The sequence below is a fragment of the Ictidomys tridecemlineatus genome, chromosome 12 (genome assembly GCF_052094955.1).
Source record: "Ictidomys tridecemlineatus isolate mIctTri1 chromosome 12, mIctTri1.hap1, whole genome shotgun sequence".
Taxonomy (NCBI): domain Eukaryota; kingdom Metazoa; phylum Chordata; class Mammalia; order Rodentia; family Sciuridae; genus Ictidomys; species Ictidomys tridecemlineatus.
In genome coordinates, this window is record NC_135488.1 from 59,505,343 (window position 1) to 59,520,642 (window position 15,300).

At 41.5% G+C, this 15,300-nt stretch overlaps 1 protein-coding gene across 6 annotated transcripts in view; it reads left to right on the forward strand.

The window, feature by feature from the left end:
* Window positions 1–15,300, forward strand: part of Slc4a5 (solute carrier family 4 member 5) — a 101,477-nt gene that overhangs the window by 40,401 nt on the left and 45,776 nt on the right. For all 6 annotated transcript variants that reach the window (XM_021729130.3, XM_021729131.3, XM_021729133.3 and 3 more), the window contains 3 exons: window positions 11,046–11,206; window positions 12,021–12,176; window positions 14,440–14,535. In XM_021729130.3, the coding sequence (XP_021584805.1) occupies window positions 11,046–11,206; window positions 12,021–12,176; window positions 14,440–14,535 (413 nt within the window). The remainder of the gene's footprint in view (window positions 1–11,045; window positions 11,207–12,020; window positions 12,177–14,439; window positions 14,536–15,300) is intronic.

Genomic DNA, 15,300 nt, shown 5'->3' on the forward strand with positions numbered 1-15,300 from the left:
CCTTTTAAAGGGGACTCTGTTTAAAAAGTACTAATGATTGAGTACAGAAATTTTTTTATTGAGGGCCAGGTAGATTTTTTTTTTTTTTTGCTCACAAATGATATCCTCCTATACCTCTTCTCCCTTACATTTTCCTCTTTTTAACAATCAGTAAGTATGTCAAAGAGTTCCCTAGCCATCTAGACATACAAAAACAGGCTGTGGGTGCTTGTAGCCAAGTAGGCATGGTGATATTTTAAAAGGCAGGTGTGTACTCAGACGCAGTAAAACTTGGGTCAATACTGGCTCAAAGGCCTTTGAGAACACAGGCTCAAAGGCCTTGCCCTCAAACCCTGTCTCTCATAAATTTCATAACCTTAGGCAGGCTTCTCATCTCTAAGAGTCTCAGTCTCCTCATCTGTACAATGAGAACATGGGATAGATTTGAGGATTTCATGAAATAATACATGTAAATCACTTAGCATACACCTAGAACCTAGAAAGTGCTCAGTAAGTTTTAGCCATTAGTCTAAGATAGAGAGCCCACCCTCTGTCATTTTCATTATTAGTAATGCTATGTGATAAATGACACATACAGCAATGGCAGACAGAAGAAGAAGCAAGCTCTGAAACCTGGGCCCCTGGGGAGGCCTCACCATGAAAGAAGTAGCCTTGGACTAGGACCTAAATAGCAGAGGTGGAGGAGAGAAGATCTAGTGGAAGAGCAGGCCTCTCCTGACAGCAGTGAAGAGAAGGTTCCAGCAGACACTGAGGGAGACTGACGAGCCTGTGAACACTATTCCCATGGGGTAATTACAGCTACCTCCTAGACACAGACAAGGGGCCTTTAGAGAGGTTTGGTTCCAAAAGACTTTCCCTGAAGGAGCCAGTTCAGGATTTGCCAGTAGCTTTGTCTGATGGCACTCATTTAGCTGTGGGATCCCCTCCCCTCTGAATGAAGGCATCATGGACTTTTCACCTGATGGTGGGCTTTGGAGCAGAGGCCAACCCTCACCACTCACCACAGTTCCTGGAATGTATACCTCTGCCCCACCTTGCCAGATCCATGGCGGCAGTTACTCCCTCTCTGGGATTGGGTGGTTCTCCAGGAAGTCCTGAACTCCCTGCTTCACCAAGGCCCTTAGCCAAAGCTCTTGGGCAGCAAAAGGAGAGGATTTCAATCACAGGGAGTTGTTCAGCCATGGGAGAGAGTGGGCTCTTTGCAGAACAGTCAAAGATAGAGGGCCCCATCTTTCTGGTCCAGGTCTCAGACATATCTCATCTTCAGAGATGGAGGCTTCCAGACATCTTATTCTAAGTCTTACACATTTGACTCACTTAGTTAATGTGCCTCATTCTAATACTAAGGGACTTACTGATGATAATTTAGCTTTCCCTGTGCATCTACCTATAAGAAGAGAATGCAAGGGCTAGAAGAGTAGCTGGCCTCTAAAATTGTTATAAATCTCATTTTAAATAAAATAAGTTGGCCTTTAGGTTTATCTAGCAGCCCTCATGAATTTGGTTATCATTAGTCATCCTGTCTGGACCTCATCATCTCTGGGACACTAAAAAGACAAATTTCTTTCTTTCTTTTTTTCAGGGAAGTGGGGGTACCAGGGATTGAACTCAGGGGTACTCAATCACTGAGCCACATCCCCAGCCCTATTTTGAATTTTATTTAGAGACAGGGTCTCACTGAGTTGCTTAGTGCCTCACTGTTGCTGAGGCTGGCTTTGAACTCATGATCCTCCTGTCTCAGCCTTCCAAGCCTCTGGGATTAAGGTGTGTGCCACTGCACCTGGCTAAAAAGACAAATTTCTGAGTCTAGACTAGGGTGAATACCTCAGTAGGCCTGTGAGGTCTTGCTGGTGCTCATCAGCCCCTTCTTGGTACTTTTTAAATTTCTTATGTGTGTTGACACCAGATCTATGGATACCTGGTCTTTTATATGTTATAATTTTCAGATTCACTACTAAGTTTGGCTTGTGAATATATACACCATATTTGTAGCTTAACACTTAACACTTGTAGAAACAACTTGTTACATTATCTCACATGCATATTTTCACGCATGTGCTTTTATCCAGTATGGATTTACCAAGTAAATTGTAAAAATGGGCCAGAATTTGTTTAAGTGTTCTCCTTTTGAAAATAAAAATTTCTTCCATAGATTATTTCTTGGTAACTATTTCAAAGACAGACACTAGAGAGTACCTGATGTTTCCTCAGACATCCCTAGAAAAAAATTTAGTTGGATCATAAGTGAATTAACATGAGTTTTCATTTTCTGCTGAGTAATTCAGAGTCCTGCTATGACTTACCTGTGAAGTAAAATAGCTTTGCTGGATAATGGAGAAAAACTCACATTCATATTACTTATAAAAATGGATCTGTTAAAGTCACAACGTTTTTACAACAGGTCTTAGGCAGAAAGCAAAAACATGTCTTGATGCTTTGTAACCACACATGGGAGTCAGGCTTTTGGGTGATGGTGATGGGTGATGGGATGGAGTGGGAGAGCTACAGAATGGTCTGTACAGAATCAAGTCTATGGCCACATTGGTAATGGCCACAGTGTGTAAATTAATGGCCACAGTGTGTAAATTAAGTTTATTCACCCCAAATTTGCAAATTTGGGGTGAATAAACTTAACTTCATGAAAGAAACAAAGTCACACAAATATAATTCTTCAAACAAATGTTTGAGACAACACGGCCTTAACATTAAAAGTTGCATTTTTATTTATTTTGACAAACTAACCAGGACACAATTTAATAATAATTATAAAAAGTAGGTATAGAAAGAAAGTACCTTATCTCTGATCACAATATGTATCTATTGTCTGCAGATTTACTCAAATCCACCTAATGCCAGATCGTTTTATTTCCTTCTCAAAGAACTACTGATGTCTGATTCTCTGCTCCCTGAGATTCTAATGTAATTAGACTGAGTTTCAGTCTGGATTTGGAAATCTGTAAAAAGCTGTCAGATGATCCTAATATAACCAAGGTTGAGAACTGCTGATACTTACTGTAGCCAGACAGGTCTCCACCTGAGGTGGTGGGTCGGGGGGACTAGAATTCAGGTCTCCTGGTGTTTAGCCCTTTCCATATCTTCCTTGAAGCAGATAGCCTCCTGTTCTCACAGTCTGTGTTTTGAGTGTTGGAAGCTCTGGCTGTCCTGGGTGGCTCACCCCATGATGTTTTCTTCTGCTCTTTTTATTAACAGAACAGCAGTGACCTCTAATTGTCTCTATGACCAAGTTACTAGGTATAGAAAAAGCCTCAGTTCTGGACCCCCTCTGCATGACAGAGAACAGCCTTCTGTGACATGTGACTTTTCAAGGTTCTGTTCAGCTCCATCCAAGACGAGAAAGGGGCACCTGGTGCCGCCCCTGGCAAATGCACAGGCGGAGTCTACCCAGCTGCCCAGGCCTGAGCGAAGTCCCTAAATGTCTTTTTCCAACCCAGAGACTTTTCTTTCCACTTGACCTGCTTTTCTAACTCTAATTCCCTACATATTGAAGCCAACTATGGTATAAAGGTCACTTTGCAATGAGTTGTTTGGGATTACATTAACCATTTTATCAGCCTTCCATGAATTTCTAAGCCTGTCTTTGACCAGAGACTTCTTAAAGAACCCATTTCTTTATTCAGTTTAGAACAGTTTGAACATTTTATTATGGAAAATTCAAATTTCTACAAAAGCAAAATGCAGTAGAAAGCTCATCACCCAGCTTCAACAGTTACCAGCTGACTCAGGGTCAATCTTATCACTCTATTCCCCTCCCCAACTAGTTTTCAGACACCATATCAATCTATCTGTAGATACATCAGTGTGTGTCTCTAAAAGATAAGGCCTATTTCTTTTTATTTTTTAATTATTTTTAATATTTATTTTTTAGGTGTAGATGGATACAACACAATGCCTTTATTTTTATGTGGTGCTGAGGATCAAACCCGGGTCCAGCCCGTGCTAGGCAAGCGCTCTACCACTGAGTCACAATCCCAGCCTCCTATTTCTTTTTATAATAACACTGTCATATATAAAAAGAAATGATAGGAATTCTTAATTTCACCAAATTATCCAGGCAATATCCATATTTCCCAGATCATTTAATATTTTTTCATAAATGCAATCGGTCAACCCACTACATTGGGGGATATATCTCTTAAATCGTTTTCAGTCCACAGTTTCCCCTTCCTTTTTTCTCCACTTGCACTTGTTATAAAACGAACTGCATCATTTGTCCGGTCTGTTCATAATTTTGTTCATTGCATACCTGTGAGATTATTTAACATGCTCCTCTGCCCCCTGTGTTTCCTATAAATTCATGGTTGGGTCCAAGCTTGTCTGACTCCAGTCTGACTTGATTTTTCTTTTGGTACTGGGGATTGAACCAGTACTAAATTGAATAAAGAAATGGGATGAGTACATTACCACTGAGTTATATCCCTACCCCTTTTTATTTTGAGATAGGGTCTAACTAAGTTGATAAGGTTCGCATTAAGTTGCCCAAACTGGCCTCAAACTTGCAATCCTCCTGCCTCAGGCTCCCTGGTTCCTAGGATTAGAGGCATGCACCACCACACAACATGCCCAGCCAGCCTGGCTTTTCTACAAGACCATTTCATAGATGGAGGTGTATACGTCCACCAGAAGGTCGCTCATGTCCCACTCATCTTTGTGCATACATGTTTGATGTTGCTAGGCTATGATGATTCTTGCTTATGCCATTCTGAGTATTTTAGGACTTTTTTTTGCAATGCTGGGGATCCAACCAAGGGCCTCATGCATATTAGGCAAGCGTTCTACTACTGAGTACATCCCTAACCCAACCATTCTGAGTATTTTAAAGTATACTAAACAGCCTGAGTTTCAAGCAGTTTTGTTTTTCTCAGTCATTTTGTCATGGCCAAACTTTACCCAAAGTGATCTCAGAGGTCTCACAACCCTTAGGTAGTATGGGGAAGCATTTAAGGAGAAATAATTTGGGGACATCAGAGAGGAAAACAGTGGTCCCTGTCCTCAAGAGGCTTCATATCTATTTGGTATTTGTTAAATACCAAAACTGAAAGCAGTATTGACTACATTAATTGTTATTTTAGGGTCTGAAATGTTGTCCTGGTGAAGTTCTCTAGTATCCTGGAATTTTTAAAAATCCAGTTTTTAGGATTCTGGTAGTAGGATTCTGGCAATACCTTGACCATGGAGACAGGTAACTGTTTTTCAGCAGATTGTGCTCAGGTGGGTTGGTGCCCTTGTCTCTGTGTGCATGGAGTTAATGTATGGTAATAATACAAATAGTTGAAGTTCTGGGAAGCAGAGAAGGTACCTCATCTTTGCTATCTGGAGTTAATAGAAGGGGCCTCAAAGAGATGGTGTGCTCTTACCCACTCCTTACAGATGAAGTTGAGTTTGCACAGGCAGAAAGTCGAAGCATGGATGTTAGGGGAGAGATACTAAGGATGTCCAGCATAGGAAATTTGTGAGATAGTATAGACAGCAACAAATCCAACTGAGCCACATAACACCCTGGAGTTGGTAGATGGGGTAAGGCTGTAGAGTAGTAGCAGAAGCATCTTTGGCAACAAGCTGACAGTATAATTTATCTTGTGTAATTTTTTTTTTTTGTACCAGGGATCAAACCTAGGGACCCTTAACCACTGAGCCAAGTCTCCAGCCTTTTTTATATTTTATTTAGAAGCAGAGTCTCACTGAGTTGCTAAGTGCCTTGCTAATCTACTGAGGCTGGCTTTGAACTCACAATCCTTCTGTGCCTCAGCCTCCCAAGTTGCTGGGGTTACAGCTGTGCCCCACCACACTGGCTATCTTGTATATATATATATTTTTTTTTTGAGAGAGAGAGAGAGAGAGAGAGAGAGAGAGAGAGAGAGAGAGAATTTTTTTTTTATTCATTTCTTAGTTCTCGGCGGACACAACATCTTTGTTGGTATGTGGTGCTGAGGATCGAACCCCAGCCGCACGCATGCCAGGCGAGTGTGCTACCGCTTGAGCCACATCTTCAGCCCCTCTTGTATATTTTTTAACAGCAGAAAGAACATACAAAATTTATTACATACCTAAGTACTAGGAGTATTACCAAATGTTCGTGTATTTTTGAGCAAATTTGGGGCCAATCTGAATAGGAGAAAGGTTGAGCATCCCCTCAACTGAAACATTTGGATTTGTCTACTGATCTCTTCCTTGAAAACTCTTCATACAAAATAAAACTTTTTGATGTTATACAAACTTGGATCTAACATAATTTAAATGATGTTGCCAAAATGGATTTTCCAATGAGAAAACTCAGCTGCAAATTGGAAGTCTCCAAGGAACTCTGTCTCCAGTCCCTGTTTTAGGTGTTCACATTTCAGGCCTCCTCCTATCAAATCTTACCATCTTGTGTCTAATTCTCCCAAGGCTTGCCAGCTTCCTGGTTCACTTGTCTCAAATAATTTGTATTCAATTAAGAATTAAATACTGATAATGCAAAGGACATACAATTATGTGAAGAGGAAATCTAAGGAAAAGATGTTCAACTGTAAATGAAAGAATACAAATGTGTAGTTTTTCAAGTAACAAACAAAAGAAAAAAAGAATGCAAATTATAGAATCTGAGAGACTTTAATGAAATGTAAGGGCTCATGAACATTTTAAAAGACTCTAAAATGATGTGTATATTTATGGACATGAAAGAATGCTCACTAATTTCTATGCCCTATGGCCCTTGTGATGCCATTAATGAAAGTTAGTTAATGTAAAGATTTTAGAATGGTGGTCAGAAATATCATCCATGATGTCATCTGGTTGGAAACACTTTGAATGATTTTACTTTCTTCTTTTTTATTGTTTTTGAAATCACAATTCTGTATTTTTAACTTATTAACTAATACTATCAGAGTGTATTTTATGTGCTGGCACTTCACTGATTGCTGTACATGATTATTCCTGAAGAAAACAAAGGTGATAAGAGATTAAGGAATTCACCCAAGGTCCACTCTAGGAATTGATGGAGCTGGGATTAAAACCTGGTAGTGGTGCTCCACAGACTGGCCTCTTACTACACTAATTGCCAGATAGAATCAAATTAACTTAAATCCTGCCCCCTCAAAGGCCTACTCCCTTGCTCAAAAGTAACTACGGGTAATAGATCCTTCAAAAATTTTTTTGTTAGGCATTTTCAGACGTGTGTGTGTGTGTGTGTGTGTGTGTGTGTGTGTGTGTGTGTGTGTTTCTTTTTCATAAAATGGGGTGGATATGTCCCATCTATCAGTATGTATAATTCACTCTCATGATTTTTATTTACCTCTGGAAGGCATTCTGCAGTATGGATGTGTTGAATTGATGGAACCATGCTTCTGCTGAAAAACTGGTGTGTGTGTGTGTGTGTGTGTGTGTGTGTGTGTGTAGAGCTAATGTTTGGTATATGCCTAACACAATGCAAATAGTTGAAGTTCTGGTGGGCAGAGAGGTTTTTTCCAGTATTTTCTTCCTAACAGATAAAGTTGTGCATATTACTGGGCATAGATGTGCAATTGAAGTCCTGTGATAATCTCCTGGAATCAGAACCGATGGGTCAAAAGGCATGCACACAAAGTGGAAAGAAGATTCCCACATCAAGAAGACCATGCCAGGGGCTGGGGATGTACCCCAGTTAGTGTGAGGTGCTGAACACGATCCCCAGCACAATAAAATAAAATAAAATAAAATAAAAAGGCTGTGCCATTACCCCTGCAGCACATGAGTGGCCCTGTCCTCATATGTTCACCAACATAAGAAGTTGTCCAGGGCTGGGGATGTGGCTCAAGCGGTAGCGCATTCACCTGGCATGCGTGCGGCCCGGGTTCGACCCTCAGCACCACAAACAAAGATGTTGTGTCCGCCAAGAACTGAAAAATAAATATTAAAAAAAACTCTCTCTGTTTTACTTCTTATGAGAAATGAAAGAATGTTAGTTCATTTGTAATAATGTAGAAGCTCTTGATTACTAGTGAAGTTGAGCATCTTTTCATTTGTTTCTTGGTCACCTTCTTTTATTGAATAATTTGTGTTTTTCTTATTAATTTGAAGGATCTCTATTATAGATATTGTCTTTTTTTTTTTTTGATACTGGAGATTGAACTCAGGGGCGCTCAACCACTGAGCTACATCCCAGGCCTATTTTGTATTTTTATGAGAGACAGGGTTGCTTAGTGCCTCACAGTTGCTGAGGCTTGGCTTTGGACTCACAACCCTCCTGTCTCAGCATCCTGAGCTGCTGGGATTACAGGCATGAGCCACCATGCTCTACTAGATATTGTCTTTTTTTAATATTTATTTTTTAGTTTTAGGTGGATACTATATCTTTATTTTATTTTTATGTGGTGTTGAGGATCAAACCCAGTGTCTCATGCATGCTAGGCGAGCACTCTACCACTGAGCCACAATCCCATCCTCTAGGTATTGTCTTTTGATGTTCTGTTTGACACAAATGTTTTCCCCAGGGCATTATTTTTCTTCAAACTTGCTTATTTTTTTATACTGAAGTTTGGTTGTATTTATTTTATTTTTATGTAATCAAATCTATCAATATTTTTCCTTTTTGGTTTTATATCTTGTTTAGAATGTCTTTTCCACAATATCTACCAAGAATATAATGCTCTCCTAACCCTCTCTTCTTGTACATCTACGTTTTTGCTTATAGATTTATTTCTATATTTTAATATTAATGAAGAATTTTATTTTGTTCAGTGAAAAGGAGAGATTTATTATTTTTTTTATTTCCAGGCTGGTCAACTTTTAAACAACTCCTTCATCTAAACCCAAGTTCTGTTTCTAGACTGTTCCTTTCGTCCCTTTTTCTATATTTGGCCTAGGATCACATTGTTTAGTTACTTATGCTTTTCACCAGCAAGTTTTTGTATCTGCTAAGGTATGTCCCATCCCCATTTCTTGTCTTTTTAAAACTTTCCCCAACCCTCCCCAGGCATTTACTTTTTCTGAGTAACTTCAGAACTAGATAGTTAAGGTCCAAAAATACTCCTTTGAGATTTCAGTTGGGGCAGATAGAATCTTCTGCTAATTGGAGTCTGTAGCCTGGACACCTGGATCCCTTGGCAGTTCTCTAGGCTGTCCAGAGCTGCCCTCTGATGGGGAAGGACAGGATGTGATGCTGCCTCTACCTGCTCTCCAGGGTCTTCCCACTCCACCATCTCCATGAAACTTGTGATTTCCAGTCTTCATGGAAGCACGCATTCCTGGTTAAAGTTATTTCCTTCTCCAAGTGACATTTGGACTTTTTTTTTTTATTGTTGGTCGTTCAAAACATTACATCTAATTTGATATATTTCACAGTTTGATTCAAAAGGGTTATGAACTCCCATTTTTACCCCGTATACAGATTGTTGAATCACATCAGTTACATCAATTACATTTCCATTGATTTACATATTGCCATTCTAGTGTCTGATGAATTCTACTCTCTATCCTATTCTCTACTATCCCCCCTCCCCTCCCCTCCCCTCCCCTCTTCTCTCTCAACCCCCTCTACTGTAAAACACTTCTTCCACTTGTATTATTCTTTCCTTACCCCTCACTTCCTCTTGTATGTAATTTTGTATAACCCTGAGGCTCACCATCCCTTTCCATGCAATTTCCCTTCTCTCTCCCTTTCCCTCCCCCCTCTCATCCCTATTAATGTTGATCTTCTTCTCCTGCTCTTCGTCCCTACTCTGTCCTTAGTTACTCCCCTTATATCAAAGAAGTCATTTGGCATTTGTTTTTTAAGGATTGGCTAGCTTCACTTAGCATAATCTGCTCTAATGCCATCCATTTCCTTCCGAATACTATAATTTTGTCGTTTCTTAATGCAGAGTAATACTCCATTGTGTATAAATGCCACATTTTTTTATCCATTCATCTATTGAAGGGCATCTAGGTTGGTTCCACAATCTTGCTATCGTGAATTGTGCTGCTATGAACATCGATGTAGCAGTGTCCCTGTAGCATGCTCTTATTAGGTCTTTGGGGAATAGACCGAGAAGGGGAATAGCTGGGTCAAATGGTGGTTCCATTCCCAGCTTTCCAAGAAATCTCCATACTGCTTTCCAAATTGGCTGCACCAATTTGCAGTCCCACCAACAATGAACCAGTGTTCCCTTTTCCCCACATCCTCGCCAACACTTGTTGTTATTTGACTTCATAATGGCTGCCATTCTTACTGGAGTGAGATGGTATCTTAGGGTGGTTTTGATTTGCATTTCTCTGACTGCTAGCGATGTTGAGCATTTTTTCATGTACTTATTGATTGATTGTATGTCCTCCTCTGAGAAGTGTCTGTTCAGGTCCTTGGCCCATTTGTTGATTGGGTTATTTGTTGTCTTTTTGTCTAATTTTTTGAGTTCCTTGTATACTCTGGATATTAGGGCTCTATCTGAAGTGTGAGGAGTAAAGATATGTTCCCAGGATGTAGGCTCCCTATTTACCTCTCTTATTGTTTCTTTTGCTGAGAAAAAACTTTTTAGTTTGAGTGACATTTGGACTTTAATCTGAACTTTCAGAGCCAAAATCCAGAATGAAAAAGCCTGGAAACCTCAGACTCTGCAGCAGAACCCAGAAGGAAATACTTTTGTCAAGGAACAATTTCCTTCTCCCAGAACACCACACTGACCTGCCTAGGGTAAAACAGGTTCCAGTTGAGACTTAAAAAACAAACAAAATGAACAATATTGTTGTAGAATAACCTAAATGTATCAAATTTTAAGTGTATAGGTAAATAAGTTTTAGTTAATGTAGAGTTGTGCAGTCATCACCATATTTCAATTTTTAAAACACTTTCATTACCCCAAAAGATTCCTCAAGCTTATTCAAGGTCATTCTCTGGATGCAACCTTCTCCTTAGCATGATAGCACCAGGAGGTGTGGGGATAGTGAAGGGATCCCCAAGAGAGCCTCCGTTCATGAGTTTAGAGCCAGTGCTCCCAACAACATGGGCCCACAGATCTACATACTCCTGGGGATACCCAGGTGGGGCCTCCTCCTGAGGGACTGGCCATGCTGAGCCCCATCCTTACCCCTTCCAGGTGGATAAAGTTTGAAGAAAAGGTCGAGGAAGGAGGCGAACGCTGGAGCAAGCCCCATGTGTCCACGCTGTCCCTGCACAGCCTCTTCGAGCTCCGTACCTGCCTGCAGACGGGGACAGTGCTGCTGGATCTGGACAGTGTCTCCTTACCACAGATCATAGGTGAGGTGGGGGCCGCCACAACATCTCTCCTGGGGTCCCTGAAAACCAGGGCAGCTCTCCCTGCCTTGTGCCCATCTGCAAGTCTTGTGGACTGGCTCATCCCTGACACCTGCCTGATTCTGCAGAGACCAGCTTTGGCTGGTGATGTTCCCCAATCAGCATCCTAGCTCCTCCAAGTTTCAGCTCCATGTATAGCTCCCTCGGGGAGGAAAAAATCATCCTCTGAAATGCTGTCCAGGAATGCAGCAAAATAAGAGAGAGTACTCCGACCATGGTCAGACAAGTATGGCCATGACAACCTGTTTCTTTTCAGAGTAAAATGGATCATTGTTCATCTGTAGGAAATTAGCTGCCACTTAGTGGAGTGTTAGAAGGAAGAAGTGGCTTGCCTTATCCTCCCTAAAATGTCTATGTGTTTTGCTCTAGCACATTTGATTTTGCCAGAAGTATTTTGCCCAAAATGCTTTTCTTTAAAAATCCATTTTAGGACTAAAACTATTTAATAACAGTACTTTGTGCTTCCTGGGACACTTCCATATATTCTATTTCATGGGATTTTAATAACACTGACAGAAAGATAGGTGCTTCTAAATACACATGCATAAACACAGAGACAAGCACATACTCTTGTACATGAAGAGACTGTTTGTGATGTGCCCAGGTTTCCACAGTTAGTGTCAAGGCTGGGACAATTTCCACATCCCCTGTCACCTTTAGCTCACTTTCAGTCCCACTAATAACAGGTGAAATTGAAGAGCCCCACCTTGGGTCCATTCTGTCCCATATGGACCAGGCATGTTCGTTTCCCACTCAGATGATGTCATTGAGAAGCAGATTGAGGATGGGCTCCTGCGACCAGAGCTTCGGGAAAGGGTCAGTTATGTCCTCCTGAGGAAGCATCGTCACCAAACCAAGAAGCCCATCCACCGTTCCTTAGTGGACATTGGAAAGTCAGTCTCCTCCACCTCAAGTAAGTTGGGCTCTCCACTGCTAGCCATTGGGTATATGAGGACAGTATCAGGCCCCAGTGCCCAGGTGAGCCCACCTTGGTGACTGGGAATATCTGCCTTCATGATCTGGAGAAATTCTGCTGTTGGGGATCCCTCATCTTCCTTCTCTGGTAGGCTTCTGAGGACTCCAGTTGCACCCTAATGTGTCTTTATCACCAGAGCAGAGCAATTCCTAGGAAGAGAGTTGGTTCTCAGCCTATTTTGCATACTACAATCACTTGGGATGTTGGATCTTGTCCTAATGCCTGGTCCCTGGCCTGGAGAGCTGGATTCAGTTGGTCTGGAGCATGGCTTGGGGGAGAGAAGAATGTTAGAAAAGTGCCCAGGAGATCCTCCCATGCACACAGTACTGAGGAATGCTGGTAGGATGGCTTGTTTAGGAAAGGACCTGAGAGTTTCCCACTGAGCTCCCAAGAGGAGCTAAGAGCCTTAGCAGGAAATGTCACACTTGGGGGTTTGTTAGAAGTGGCTGGGTTCGCCTCAAAAGTTCCAGAACTTACATGCCTGGCAGCTGGTATCATTCTGATTAGCAGAGCCTCAGGCCTGGGAAAGAGGATTGTCTATCTCCAGCCCTCTGTTCAGTATCTCAGTAGAGATGCCCAGAGACACTGACCCTCCTGAACCTGTCAGATAAATGCAGGAACCAGAACAAAATTGATAAAGTTGCTAATAAAAACCCTTCAGGGATTCCTGGGAAAGCTGGGAATGGATCCACCATTTGACCCAGCTATTGCCCTTCTTGGACTATTCCCTGAGGACCTTAAAAGAGCACACTATACGGATACGGCCACATCAATGATTATAGCAGCACAATTCACAATAGCTAGACTGTGGAACCAACCTAGATGCCCTTCAATAGATGAGTGGATAAAAAAATTGTGGCAGCTATACACAATGGAGTATTATGCAGCACTAAGAAACGACAAAATCATAGAATTTTCAGGGAAATGGATGGCATTAGAGCAGATTATGCTAAGTGAAGCTAGCCAAGCCCTAAAAAACAAATGTCAAATGTCTTCTTTGATATAAAGAGAGCCACTAAGAATAGAACAGGAAGGAAGAGCATGAGGAAAAGACTACCAGTAAACTAAGACGAATGGGCGGAGAGAAAGGAAGAGAGAAGGGAAAACATATGGAAATGGTAGGAGACCTTCAGTGATACACAAAATTATAAGAGGTTATGAGGGGCAAGGGGGTGGGGGTAAAAAAGGGGAGAGAATTGAACAACAGCAGAGGAGGTAGAGAGGGAAGATGGGAGGGGAGGGGAGGGGAGGGGGGATAGTAGGGGATAGGAAAGGTAGCAGAATACAACAGTCACTAATATGCCATTATGTAAAAATGTGAGTATGTAACAGAAGTGAGTCTGTATTATGTATTTGGGGAGTTCAAAACCCAATTGAGTCGAATGTATGAAAGATGATATGTCTTGAGCTCTGTAATGTTTTGAACAATCAATAAAAAAAAAAAGAACTTAAAAAAAAAAAACCCTTCAGGACTGGGTGCTGTGGTGCACACCTGTAATCTCTGCAACTCAGGAGACTGAAGCAGAAGGACTGCAACTTTGAGGCCAGCCTCAAAAATTTGCTGAGACCCTCAGCAACCTAGCAAGACCCTGTCCCAAAATAAAGGAGAGCAGGGGAAGTGGCTCAATGATATAAGACTCCTGGGTTCAACTCCCAGCACCCCAAAAAAAAAGAAAGAAAGAAAGAAAGAAAAGAAAAAGACAGCAAATTCTTAAAGAATCTCTTAAATGAATTATGTAAAATCAGGAAAGTGTTTAGCATATCAGTATAACAGCAGCTACATACTCAGCACTTTCCATGTTCCAGGCAGTGTTGGGAGTGCTTCCTCCTCTGTGAACTCATTCCATTCTCACAATGACCTGTAGCATAGGTGCTGTTTTCATCCCCAGATGAACTGCCTGAGGCAGAGAGTTTAGATAACTTGCCATAGGTCACACAGCCAGTAAGCGGTGAACTCAGGCAAGAATCCAGGTAGTCTACTATACCTGGCACCAGTTTAATCAATTGTCTATCACTTTCAACAGTGCAAATATTTCCTCTGTAATCTTGTTCAGACCATTAACTGACTTCTGGAAAGGAAAAGGACACACTTGTGCAGCAAGCTTTATTTAGTTGAAGTAACTGTACAGGGATAGCCTGCTAATTCGAAAGGCTGCACTGTGCAAGCCTTCCAGAACCAAATGTCTTCTTCTTGCCCCAGATCGCAGTCCTGCCCGGAGCCCTGCAGCTGGCTCAAGTCTACATCGCTCCACTGAGGACCTGAGGATGAGGCAGAGCGCAAATTATGGACATCTGCGTGAGTGTATCCTCTACCACTCAGTGACAGCTTCGTTCTGATCATGACAGCTATGGAATGTCCATGTTTTCATAGATGGAGGAGATGGAGGACAGGATCTATCTAGAATTCTCAGAACATGTACCAGGAGAAATTGAACTTTTACTCTAATTTGGGTTGTTCTGAGGGTCTGATTGACTCCTATATTATTCCAAATAATTCCTCTGAACAATGGAGCTCAAAGTCAATCCCTGGCATAACTGATACCAACCCTGTGTTCTAGGCATGTTTCTCTTAGTCTAAACCTTGTTTTCATCAAAACGATGACTTGCCTTGTTTTCTGGTGAAAAGTCTTCCTAGAAATGGAATTAAAAACAGGTGAGATCCTTTCCCCGAAGGTCAATTAGACAGTATTTCCATCCCTGATGACAATCTTTCCAACAGGAAAAAGAAATGTGAGCAGAGTTGTTGCCTTTTATTTGCTAGGAATGGATTAGGGGGCTTGTGAGGTAAAAGGTCACTGACAGGTGATGATCAGGTGAGCTATGAGGAAAGAGAGAACTTAGAAAATGAAGAGGAAAACAAAAAGCAATGTGGAATATTTTCCTTCAACTACTTTTACTAAAATTCTGACATTTGAACAGGTGCAGCCCAAGACTGTGCCACTGACCAGGTTGGAGGAATGACTTGGGGACCATGTGCCTCTGCCCATGGCCTCTACTACTGAAAGCTCATTTTTTCTTTGTACCAATGCCTGAGTCCCAAGTCTCCTACCCTGTTATTCCA